At 33.9% G+C, this 13385-nt stretch overlaps 1 protein-coding gene across 3 annotated transcripts in view; it reads right to left on the bottom strand.

Annotated features, from left to right (window-relative positions):
- Positions 1 to 13385, bottom strand: part of Gat-a (GABA neurotransmitter transporter-1A) — a 45044-nt gene that overhangs the window by 15026 nt on the left and 16633 nt on the right. For 2 of the 3 annotated variants that reach the window (XM_071777132.1, XM_071777116.1), the window contains exons 2-7: positions 12679 to 12959; positions 11481 to 11781; positions 11158 to 11344; positions 10735 to 11002; positions 9992 to 10366; positions 9427 to 9729 (exon numbers count right to left, since the gene is read on the bottom strand). In XM_071777132.1, coding sequence (XP_071633233.1) covers positions 9427 to 9729; positions 9992 to 10366; positions 10735 to 11002; positions 11158 to 11344; positions 11481 to 11781; positions 12679 to 12831 — 1587 coding nt within the window. In that variant the 5' untranslated portion in view covers positions 12832 to 12959. Of the gene's footprint in view, positions 1 to 9426; positions 9730 to 9991; positions 10367 to 10734; positions 11003 to 11157; positions 11345 to 11480; positions 11782 to 12678; positions 13028 to 13385 lie in introns of all 3 variants that reach the window. The other variant, XM_071777124.1, reaches the window with a different exon arrangement.

The following is a 13385-nucleotide window of genomic DNA, read 5'->3' as shown; positions in this document are numbered from 1 at the left end:
ATTATCTGACCTCCTTAATTGATGAAATAAGCTGTTTTTCGTATTCGTAATCACGAAAATTCGATACCCGAAGAACGATCAGCATTGCGTAGAAAGGAAAGATATCAGGAACAGAAAAATGCTCATTCTGAAGGTTCAAACAGAACGATAATCGTTTTTTTTTTTTTTAGAGAACGCACGTGCAAGAAGAAATACGTCACATGATCATGCGCTGGCCACGTGGTCATGAATAACTTCGCGCCAGAAAGCATTCCCATGAAATTGGCAACAATCATGCGCCAGAGTAACGTCGCCTCTCCATTATTTTCATGAGCGCGGGATATCTTTTTAAACATATATTTACCCTGTTTCATATATAATTCAATTTTGGAACTGATTTCCAAAAAATCGGTAATAAAAAATAATACACATCATTGCCATCTCCAAAAAATTCTACCTTCTCCATTATTTTCATAAACGCGGGATATCTTTTTAAACATATATTTACCCTGTTTCGTATATAATTCAATTTCGGTACGATTTCCAAAAAATCGGTAATAAAACATAATACACATCATTGCCATCCCCAGAAAATTCTACCTCTGTTTCATGTATAATTCTTTAAGATTCGGTCCATTAACAAATGAAAAAAATTTTGGAACCAGTTTTCCAAAAAATTGGTAATGATGCGTTTCTGAAAATACGCCCACGGTTTAAGTATATATAGGACGTTCCATGTCAACCGGGACAGGGCCGTCTCCAAAATTCTATTGAACCGATTAAAATAATTAAGAGCTTAAAATCTTTGTTTTTGTGTGCTTTATCAAATACAGTGTGGTACTTTTGAAAATTCAATATGACGGTTAAAATATGGCGCTTTATATGAGTTAAAAACACAAATCATATGATTAAATTGTTTCTAATGGAAAAAAGAGGATACATAGCTTGTGAGTAGATAGCACTAAGATTTGGATGTCTCTCTAAAAAAATGGCGGATCCAATATGGCGGACAAAAAAAACAACTTTTACCAAAATTTATGAAACTCAGTATTTGGGGGTTTTTGAGGTCGCTGATTACGAATCTGTTCATGATTTTTTAAAATTCAAAATGGTGGATTTAATATGGCGGACGAATTTTTTTTAAATTTATCAGATTTACTTGAAACTCGTTACTCGGGGGTTTTTGGGGTCGTTGATTACGAAATTGAAGTCAGTTTAGAGAAATTCAAAATGGCGGATCCAATATGGCAGACTGATTATGCATTACATCTTGCCTTCGTTGGTTGGATTATTACATCTTGCCTTTGCTGGCTGGATTGTCGATTACATCTTGCCTTTGCTGGCTGGATTATGCATTACATCTTGTTTTTGCTGGCTGGATTATGCATTACATCTTGCCTTTGTTGGATATATAGGATCCGCCATTTTGAATTTTTCTAAACTGACTTTAATTTCGTAATCAGCGACCCCAAAAACCCCCGAGTAACGTATTTCAAGTAAATTCGATGAATTTTAAAAAATCAGTCCGCTATATTGGATCCGCCATTTTGAAATTCTCTAAACTGACTTTAATTTCGTAATCAACGACTCCAAAAACCCCCGAGTAACGAGTTTCAAGTGAATCTGATAAATTTAAGAAAAATTTGTCCGCCATATTGGATCCGCCATTTTGAATTTTAAAAAATCATAAACGGATTTGTAATCAGCGACCTCAAAAACCTCCAAATACTGAGTTTCATAGATTTTGGTAAAAGTTTTTTTTTGTCCGCCATATTGGATCCGCCATTTTTATTTTTTTGAGAGACGTCTAAATCTTAGTGCTATCTACTCACAAGCTATGTATCCTCTTTTTTCCATTAGAAACAACAATTTAATCATATGATTTATGTTTTTAACTCATAAGAAGCGCCATATTTTGACCGCCATATTGAATTTTCAAAAGTACCACACTGTATTTGATAAAGCACACAAAAACAAAGATTTTAAGCCCTTAATCATTTTAATCGGTTCAATAGAATTTTGGAGACGGCCCTGTCCCGGTTGACATGGAACGTCCCATATATATCTTATATATAGAGAGAAGATTCTTTAAGATTCGATCAATTATTTTCCGAAAAATTCGAAAAATTTCTGATACCGGTTTCCAAAAAGATCGGTAATGAAAAATTATACACTTTATGGAACTCCCCGGGAAATTCTACCCCTGTTTTATATACAATTATTTAAGATTCGGTCAATTATTTGCCAAAAAATTGGAAAAATATCGGATACCGGTTTCCAAAAAGATCGGTAACGAAAAACTATACACTCTATAGCACTCGCCGGGAAATTCTACCACTATTTCATATATAATTCTTTAAGATTCGGTTGAAAACTGTAGATTTGCATAGCGGACAAACATACAAACAAACATACATTTATTTATATATATACTAGATTTTTCGCCCGCGCTTCGCGCGGGCTCAAAATCTATTCCCCTTTCCCCAAACTCACTCATTAATTAGGAGCACCTTTGATATTCTTCGTACAAAATTTTGACTCCTATTTCATATATAATTCTTTAAGATTTGGTTAATTAATTCCCGAAAAATTGGAAAAATTTTGTAACCGGTTCCCAAATAAATCGGTAACAAAAAATTATACACTTTATAACAAACCCCAGGAAATTCTACCTTTATTTCATATACAATTCTTTGAAATTCGATCAATTAACTCCCGAGAAATTTGAAAAATTTTGTAACCGGTTTTCACAAAAATCGGTAACAAAAAATTATCTATAAAAATTATCCATAAAAAAAATTTAGCTTGATATCTCAAAATTTACGAAAATTGGAGCAAAAATCGGAAACCTTTTTATTATTAGCAATTTTTCTATAAACTCATCGTAGCCATCCTAAAAAAATTAGAAAATTTTGAAACCGGTTTCCAAAAAATTGATTATGAAAAATTATACACATCTTCGCCATCCCCGAAAAATTAGAAAAATTTGGGCATTGTTTTTAAAAAAGTAACGAAAAATTATCTTTAAAAAAATTTAGCTAATATCTCAAAATTTGAGGAAATTAGAACAATCACGTACCTACATTTTTTTAAACAAAAATCGAAAACCTTTTTAGAAAAATTTGAAAAACTTCGTAACCGGTTTCAAGAAAATCAATTCATTAATGAAAAATTATCCATTAATAAAAAATAACATCCTCCAACAATTAAAAAAATTTTGACACGACTGCTATTTCATATATAATTCTTTAAAATTTGGTCAATTAATTCCCGAAAAATTTCAAAAAATTTGTAACCGTTTTCCAAAAAAAAAATCGGTAACAAAAAATTATACATTTTATAGCAATCCCGGGGAAATTCTACCTTTATTTCATATGTAATTCTTTAAGATTCAATTATTTTCCGAGAAATTGGAAAAATTTTGTAACCGGTTTCCAAAAAGATCGGTAACAAAAAATAATACACTTTATATCACTCCCCAGAAAATTCTACCTCTATTTCATATACAATTGTTTGAAATTCGGTCAATTAATTTCCGAAAAATTGGAAAATTTTCTGATACCAATTTCCCTAAAAATCGGTAACGAAAAATTATACACTTTATGGCAATCCCCGGGAAATTCTACCCCTACTTCATACACAATTTTTTTAGATTCGGTCAATTATTTCCCCAAAAATTGAAATAATTTTGTAACCGGCTTTCAAAAAAATCGGTACCAAAAAATTATACACTTTATAGCACTCCCCGGAAAATTCTACCCGTTTCATATATAATTCTTTTAAATTCAGTAAATTATTTCCCGAAAAATTAGAAGAATTAAAAAAATCGGTTTCCAGAAAATCGGTAGCAAAAAAATGGCCACAACATTTTCATCCCCGGGAAATTCTACCCGTTTCATATATTTTTGGTAAAAATTCGGTCCACTAACGAATGAGTAGTTCGCGTACAGACAGACAGACAGACAAACAGACAGACAGACGTGACTTATATATATAGATTTGTTTAGCTACGGTAAAAAATGATGCTCGTATTATAAGTATATCAAACACATTATTATCATTATTAGAATTTCCCGGGGAGTGCCATAAAGTGTATAGTTTTTCGTTACCGATTTTTGGAAACCGGTTTCATAAAAATCGGTTATGAAAACTACTATAATATAAAACCCAACTGTATACACATAAAATACATATAGATAAAGAATAATATTGAAAAAAAATTAAAAATTATATAATTTTTTAAGATTCGGTCAATTAATTTCCGAAAAATTGGAAAAATTTTGTAACCGATTTCCAAAAAGATCGGTAACGAAAAATTATACACTTTATAGCACTCCCCGGAAAATTCTACCTCTGTTTCATATATAATTCTTTTAAATTCGGTCGATTATTTCCCGAAAAATTAGAAAAATTAGAAAAATCGGTTTCCAGAAAATCGGTAACGAAAAACTATATACTTTATGGCACTCCCCGGGAAATTCTACCCCTATTTCATGTACTCGTGGTAAAAATTTGGACAGAAAAATTAAAAAAATAAAAAAAATCGGTTTCCAGAAAATCGGTAACGAAAAACTATATACTTTATGGCACTCCCCGGGAAATTCTACCCCTATTTCATGTACTCGTGGTAAAAATTCGGTCCACTAACGAATGAGTAGTTCGCGGACAGACGGACGGACGGACGGACGGACGGACGGACGGACGGACAGACAAACAGTCGCGTTTTATATAATAGTAATACACATAAAATACATATAGATAAAGAATAATATTGAAAAAAAATTAAAAATTATATAATTTTTTAAGATTCGGTCAATTAATTTCCGAAAAATTGGAAAAATTTTGTAACCGATTTCCAAAAAGATCGGTAACGAAAAATTATACACTTTATAGCACTCCCCGGAAAATTCTACCTCTGTTTCATATATAATTCTTTTAAATTCGGTCGATTATTTCCCGAAAAATTAGAAAAATTAGAAAAATCGGTTTCCAGAAAATCGGTAACGAAAAACTATATACTTTATGGCACTCCCCGGGAAATTCTACCCCTATTTCATGTACTCGTGGTAAAAATTTGGACAGAAAAATTAAAAAAATAAAAAAAATCGGTTTCCAGAAAACTTTATGGCACTCCCCGGGAAATTCTACCCCTATTTCATGTACTCGTGGTAAAAATTTGGACAGAAAAATTAAAAAAATAAAAAAAATCGGTTTCCAGAAAATCGGTAACGAAAAACTATATACTTTATGGCACTCCCCGGGAAATTCTACCCCTATTTCATGTACTCGTGGTAAAAATTCGGTCCACTAACGAATGAGTAGTTCGCGGACAGACGGACGGACGGACGGACGGACAGACAAACAGTCGCGTTTTATATAATAGTAATGATAAGACTAGATTTTTCGCCCGCGCTTCGCGCGGGCTTAAATTCTATTCCCCTCTCCCCAAACTCACTCATTAATTAGGAGCACCTTTGATATTCTTTCTCCTCAATCTCTAACCTATATCTTCGAATTCTTTTTTAAAAAATAAAAAATAATAGATAATATTATAGATGCAGAGATTAGCATATTGTCAAATATTACAAAAATGTAATCTCTTATATTAAAGTCTTTAAATTTTATTTTTGCTTGCGCCTCGCGCGTTTTCACTCTCCGTTGACCCGCCATTATTAACTCTCTTTTATTTTCTTTTATTTTATTTTCTCTTTTCAAAATAATCAAAAAATTAGAAAAATTTTGGCACCGGTTTCAAGAAAATTAATTTATTAATGAAAAACTACCCATTAATAAAAAATTAAACTTATCCTCCAAAAATTAAAAAATTTTTGACACACTTGACTCCTATTTCATATATAATTCTTTAAGATTTGGTCAATTAATTCCCGAAAAATTGAAAAAATTTTGTAACCGGTTCCCAAAAAAATCGGTAACGAAAAATTATACACTTTATAGCAATCTCCGGGAAATTTTACCTCTATTTTACATGTAATTCTTTAAGATTTGGTCAATTAATTCCCGAAAAATTGAAAAAATTTCGTAACCGGTTTCCCAAAAGATCGGTAACGAAAAATTATACACTTTTTAGAGCAAACCCCAGGAAATTCTACCTTTATTTCATATACAATTCTTTGAAATTCGATTAATTAACTCCCGAGAAATTTGAAAAATTTTGTAACCGGTTTCCACAAAAATCAGTAACGAAAAATTATCTATAAAAATTATCCATAAAAAAAATTCAGCTTGATATCTCAAAATTTACGGAAATTGGAGCAGAAATCCGAAACCCCTTTATTATTAGCAATTTTTCTATAAACTCATCATAGCCATCCTCAAAAAATTAGAAAATTTTGAAAAAAAATCGATTATGAAAAATTATACACATCTTTGCCATCTCCAAAAAATTAGAAAAATTTGGGCATTGTTTTTAAAAAAGTAACGAAAAATTATCTCTAAAAAAATTCAGCTAATATCTCAAAATTTGAGGAAATTATAATTATTATTATAATTATTTAGATATAATATTTATTTAAAAAATATAAATATTATTAAAAGGAATTTTATTTTACACCCACGAAATATACGTTTTGCAATATTGAATAAAACTCAATTAATTATTAATTAATATTTATAATCACAATTTTTGTAATCTTCCATTTCCTTCATCCAATCTTCTGAGATCAAAATATTAATATCGTTAGCTATCGCAGTGCGTAGTTAAGGCTCGTCCAAAATTAATATAATTTTATACACATCATCTTAGCCCTTTTTTATTAGCAATTTTTCTAATTCTATTACATTCTTTAGTTTTTTCTACCCCTATCTATATAATTCTTTCAGATTCGGTCAATTACAATTTGCGAAAATTAGAACAATCACGTACATTGTTTTAAACAAAAATCGGAAATCCCTTTATTATTATCAATTTTTTAATTCTATTAAATTCTTAAGTTCTTTCTACCCCTATTTCATGTATAATTCTTTAAGATTCGGTCTTAAATTTCTGAACCGGTTTCCAAAAAGATCGGTAACGAAAAATTATACATTCCCCGGGAAATTCTACCCCTATTTCATGTATAATTCTTTAAGATTTGGTCTTAAATTTCGTAACCGGTTTCCAAAAAGATCGGTAACGAAAAATTATACACTCCCCGGGAAATATTCTACCCCTACTTCATATACAATTCTTTGAGATTCGGTCAATTAATTCCCGAAAAATTGAAAAAATTAAAAAAACCGGTTTCCAGAAAATCGGTAACAAAAACTATACACTTTATGGCACTCACCGGGAAATTCTACCCCTACTTCATATACTTTTGGTAAAAATTAGGTCCACTAACGAATGAGTAGTCCGCGGTCAGAAATACATACATACATACATACAGACGGTACTTATATAATAGTATGATGATAAGATAAGATAAGATGTATGTATATATATATACTAGTACTTTCGAAAGTCATGTGCCCCGTTTTGAAATCCAAGATGGCTGATCCAATATGGCGGCTAAAAGCCTGAAAATAGAAGAAAAATCTACATAATTTAACGTAATCATGTTTTTAAATATTGATTTGGTTTTGAAATGGTTTGGTAAGGAGTTTTCAATGTCTGTGATGTTGAATCTGGGAGCTAGTTAAAGTTTGGAACGTTCCTGGAGCGATTGAAGTTTGGAACGTTTCTGGATTTTTTAAAAATGATTTGTCCCATTTCTCCTTTGGCACAGAGACATTTCTGAGTGATAAATACGAAATACATAAGAGACCGAACCGATACACCCTGCGGAAGACACCCTTATACTCAAAAAACCTACCCCCCGACCACTTTAAATATTCTGGCTACGCTTAAAACAATTTGTCCCATTTCTCCTTCGGCACAGAGCAACTACTAAATGCCACACACAAAATACATAAAAGACCGAACCGATACACCCTGCGGAAAACACCCTTATACTCAAAAAACCTACCCCCGGACCACTTTAAATATTCTGGCTACGCTGAAAACGATTTGTCCCATTTCTTCTTTGGCACAAAGCAACTTATAAATTTCCCGTAAAATTCATAATTTATTGCATATCCTCATAGGGTTTGCAACCTACTACCAATACTATCCTTCTCCTCTCACTTTAACCCTTTGGACCAACGGCTTAACGTCTCTTTCCGAAAGACGGAGCCCAGTTTTCTCCGCACAAGAGCAATGGGACAAATCGTTTTCAGCGTAGCCAGAATATTTAAAGTGGTCCGGGGGTAGGTTTTTTGAGTATAAGAGTGTCTTCCGCAGGGTATATTGGTTCAGTCTCTTATGTATTTTGTGTGTGGCATTTAGTAGTTGCTCTGTGCCGAAGGAGAAATGGGACAAATCGTTTTAAGCGTAGCCAGAATATTTAAAGTGGTCGGGGAGTAGGTTTTTTGAGTATAAGGGTGTCTTCCGCAGGGGGGATCGGTTCGGTCTCTTATGTATTTCGTATTTATCACTCAGAAATGTCTCTGTGCCAAAGGAAAAATGGGACAAATCATTTTTTAAAAATCCAGGAACGTTCCAAATTTCAATCGCTCCAGGAACGTTCCAAACTTCAACTAGCTCCCAGATTCAACATCACAGACACTGAAAACTCTTTACCAAACCATTTCAAAACCGAATCAATATTTAAAAACATGATTACGTTAAATTATGTAGATTTTTCTCCAATTTTCAGGCTTTCAGCCGCCATATTGGATCAGCTATCTTGGATTTCAAAACGGGGCACATGACTTTCGAAAGTACTAGTAAAGACTAATTTTTTGAGCTATCGAACATCGAACGTCTTCGTAGGTCGCTTCAAATTTTGGGCAGACAAGTGATCCGGTTGACGTGAAACGTCCCTATATATCACATATATATATAAACCAGCTAGTATATATAGTATAGTATATATATAGTATATATATATATATATATATATATATATATAGTATATATATATATATATATGTAGGTCTAGAGGTATGTTCCGGGACTGTTTACGTTTTTTGAAATGTACAGTCCTGGAATATAACGCATATATATGTAATCAGATTCAAAAAATTGTCCCGAAACGTGCCGTAGGACATGAATTTTTTCCAGGACAGTCCTGGAAACTGCCAAATGTCCTGGAATATACCGATGTAAAAAAATAAAAGTCCCGGAACATACTTCCGGACCTACATATATATATATATATATATATATATATATATATATATATATATATGTATATATATATACATATACATACATATCTTTTATATAGATTTATAAAATTCTTGTTCTTATATTGTGTTACTCATTATTTTAAGAAAAACCTATTTATTTTTAGCACAATTAAAGTACCTTCAAAATTAAATTAAGACAATAAAAACGAAAGCAATCAGTTCATGTTAGTTTACTCTTCTCAGATATATGCGATAAGATAATAAACTTATCGTACTCACAACACAAATCATCGGCGTAGTCACTGTCCAGCAAAATTTCCACCACATAAGAGGATAGTATCCAATCATATCGCGCAGACCATCGTAGAATCGGGTTACGCCAAACGCCCAACTGATTGATATGCACTCGAAGAAGATGAGGAAGAGTAAACAGAAGCCGGAAACGGCGTACGAATCGAGGATTTGGAAAACGTACATGCCACCTTGAGAAATACACGACAATCCGATGACATAGGATAGGGCGCACACGAGGGCGATAAACAACTCCTTGCGACGACGTAATTTCTGAGGCCACTCGTCCACCTGAAGAAGAATCGATCAATTAACAACTTAAAACGCGAATATTTTTTTCTCACTAAAAAAAAAGGAATTTCTTGAAGTTAGAGTCGAACCAAGTCAAATATTTCAAATCTCAAAGAGTATAAGCTAAGAAAAAAGGTAATTAAATTTCCAATTTTTTCTAGTTTAAAAGTACAACTTTCTGAGACTTGATAACTTTTTATTGAGGATTAGAGTGAGAGAAGTTAGTGAGAAAAGTTAGAAGTTAAGTTTGAAAAACAAATACTATAGCCGTGACGAAGCCTTCCATCGTGCAGAACTGGGAGTCGAGTCCGATGAGCAGCAGCATGAAGAAGAATAGGCACGACCAAAGCGGCGCGCCCGGTAATTGAAGAACCGCCGACGGATAAGCCAAAAAGGCCAATCCTGGCCCGGAAGCGGCCACTTCGGCGACCGGTTTCTGCTGTTCGTGCGCCATGAAACCCACCACCGAGAATATCACAAAGCCCGCGAACATGCTGGTGGACGAGTTAACCGAACAAACGATCAGAGCGTCCTTGTAAACATTGTTGGTGAATTTGTTGTAACTGCCGAGGGCCACGAGGGTGCCGAGTCCGAGACCGTACGAGAAGAAGATCTGTGTCACCGCATCGATCCATACCTACAAATTCCATTTTGTGTGAATGCATCATAAAAAGGAAAACCCGGAATACTCTAAAATGTCTACAGAATACTTTATCTCAAATAATATTATTAGGATACTATTTAAAAAATATTTTTTTTTAACAGAATATCTTTACTTTGCACTGTTGTGTCTATAAAATAAAGTTAAAATCTAAAAAAACTTAAGCGAAAACATAATTGATATATTACGGAAATATAAATCTTACTATTATAGTTATATGTTATTGTTTATTATGTAAAATAAAATCGTTTCGATAAAGTCAGTTCAAGTGAGTTGATGTTTACAGAATTGTTTTAGAAATAAAATAAGTTTCAAGAGCTAATAAATGAAAGAAAGTAACTTACCTCGGATTCCCGAAGCTTAGACAAATTTGGACTGATATAAAATCGAATCCCTTCCATGGCGCCAGGCAGCGTAATTCCGCGAATCAGAAGGACAGTGAGCAACACGTATGGAAAGAGAGACGTGAAATAGACGACTTTGCCGGTCCACTTGACACCTTTCCAGATGCAAAAATAGCAGATTATCCACACTAATAATAATGTACCTGCTAATTCCCATCGGATATTGCCCACGGACTCGATACCATCGCTGATCTGCAACGCTCGACGTCTGAAAAATAAAATTGCGAAATTATCAAGACTAAATAATGCGAAGATAGTAACACTTTAGAGGTGTCCACTTGATATAAGTCCGGTGATATAGAAATCCGTAAATTACGCGCGTCACGTACTCGAAAGTAAATGAAAAATTGTATTTATACTGACTCCCAAAACTCCTTCACAGGGTCCGTAAGTTCCGTCATTGTCACATTAACATGATTGAGCGTGCACATCTTGACGACGCTACCATTCCTCGGCGAGATCTGGCTCCAGCAAAGCAACGAGCTTCTGTCATAAGGATTCACGCAATACTTGGTGTTCCAGTCATTGTTGCAGCTTCCCCAAGGCAATTCTATAACGGATTGCATGAGACAGTTGTAATGAATAACGCTCAAGCTCTTTGTCCTTGTTTTCATCATTAAATGAAACATACCCGATAAGAGATTATGTAAAAGAGAATTTTTTAACGTAATTAAATGTGTGCTTACCACTGCGCATTGACATAAAAAAATAAAAGATCGCCCAGGCCAGGATAACGATATAATAGACATTCATCCAGCAGGACATAACGGCGGCGGCGTAACCGATGCCTTTGAAGAGTGGCGCTATCTTGAAGACTCCGAGGCCGCCCACCGTGAGCATTTGCCCGAGAGCCAGCTCCATAAAGAACATGGGTATACCGGCCAGAAACAGCGTCAAGAAGTAGGGAATTAGGAAAGCGCCACCGCCGTTCTTATAGCATAGGTATGGAAATCGCCAAACATTGCCAAGACCGATTGCCAGGCCGACCTTAAAGAAACGGTGAAGAAATGGTGAACGTCGAAGCACAGTGCTAATATGTTATGTTAATAATGAAGATATTTTTATGAATAACTGTACATTTTTTAAAACGTCTTATGATATGATGTCTAAAAGACGTCTTAATGACGTCTTTAAGGCCCAATTTATGTCCCGATTTTAGACATGGTGCTGTCTGGGTAATCTCTTTCAATTTGATGTTTATATTAGAAATATCTTTGACAATTGGCGAAACATTTTGTTTGTAATATCGCTTTGCCCTCACGCATTTGATCAATAATTATAGTTGGCAATATTAACGTAACGGACGATATGCTTAAGGGGATGCTGGAGTGACGGTCGAACTTTCTCGGTGTCAATAATGTCAACATTTCTAATTTTGTTTTCTCTATATCTGTCTTTGTCTAACGAAATGACATCTGTCCTTTGTTCAATTGCTGCGCCATCTCTCGCTACACGCAGTACTACTCCGCACGCATACATACTATGAGATTTTTAGACAAAATTTTCTCTTATACTAAAGCTTCTAGGCTCATTTTTGAAAGCACAACATTGTTCTTTTTTGTAATCCCGAGTGCGTTGCATGCTTATTTTATACGTACAAAGTCGAAATTTTTATGTGCAGCAAATGTTGTCACGAGTCGACTGCAAAAATCGATAACAAAACTATAATTTTTATATTTTTCTTTTTCGTTTTTATGTAAAATCGACTGCAGCGCACTCCGTTTTTGTGCGTACTTTAATTCTGTAAAAAAGTTTTTTCAATTCCGTAAAGCCAATTCAAAGTTTAGTCTGTTCAAAAAAATGTCGGTAATTCTTGCCACTCCAGCATCCCCTTAAGAACAATAATGCATTGAATAAGATTTGGCGACATGATAATGCCATTACCACACTGAGAATAAAGTCCAGTTTGGTGCTCCATGTTCCACGATCCGGAAGAGGTTTCTTGTTGGTCGTCGAACAAGTCAGATTTAACGTTGTCGTGCCGTTGTCAGTGTTTTCTGAATCAGCCACCTCAGGATCCCGCGATGCCTCTGTCATGATTGTAGGCTTTCGTGGTGGGCCCACTCGGTGTTCTCTCGATATTTTCCGGTCGTGTACGCAGTCCGGCTGATTATCGACCAGTGTCGTTTCAAACGCGAAGATGATAACAAGACATAACACGGTATCTGCCAAGCGAATATTTCACAAGTTGCTTACTCGAAGACATAACGCGAAGCGAATCTCGAATGAAGAACTGTAATAGACATGCGTTGCGTGTCAAAAAATTCAAAGAATTGTTCACTTTAAATCCGCAGAAGCTTTTCTCAAGTAAACGCACTTTTTTCTTTTTACTTTTAAATGATAGAAATTAACGCAAGCTCTTACAACTTGTGGAAGATGCTAAATAATTGTAACACCTAAACTGCTGTTACATCAGTGTTTAGAAAAATACACAGAAAAAAATAACATTCTTAAAGGATATCTTTATTTTTGACATGTAAATCTTAAACTGAGATTATACGTTAAACAGAGATAAATTACTTACATTAAAGCATTATATGTATCTAGTTTAATAAGGAAAAATATATTTTTATTATTCAAAAATAATTTTT

The sequence above is a fragment of the Temnothorax longispinosus genome, chromosome 1 (assembly GCF_030848805.1).
Source record: "Temnothorax longispinosus isolate EJ_2023e chromosome 1, Tlon_JGU_v1, whole genome shotgun sequence".
NCBI lineage: Eukaryota > Metazoa > Arthropoda > Insecta > Hymenoptera > Formicidae > Temnothorax > Temnothorax longispinosus.
The sequence above is the reverse complement of the archived record's forward strand: the minus strand, read 5'-3'. Positions and strand labels throughout refer to the sequence as shown.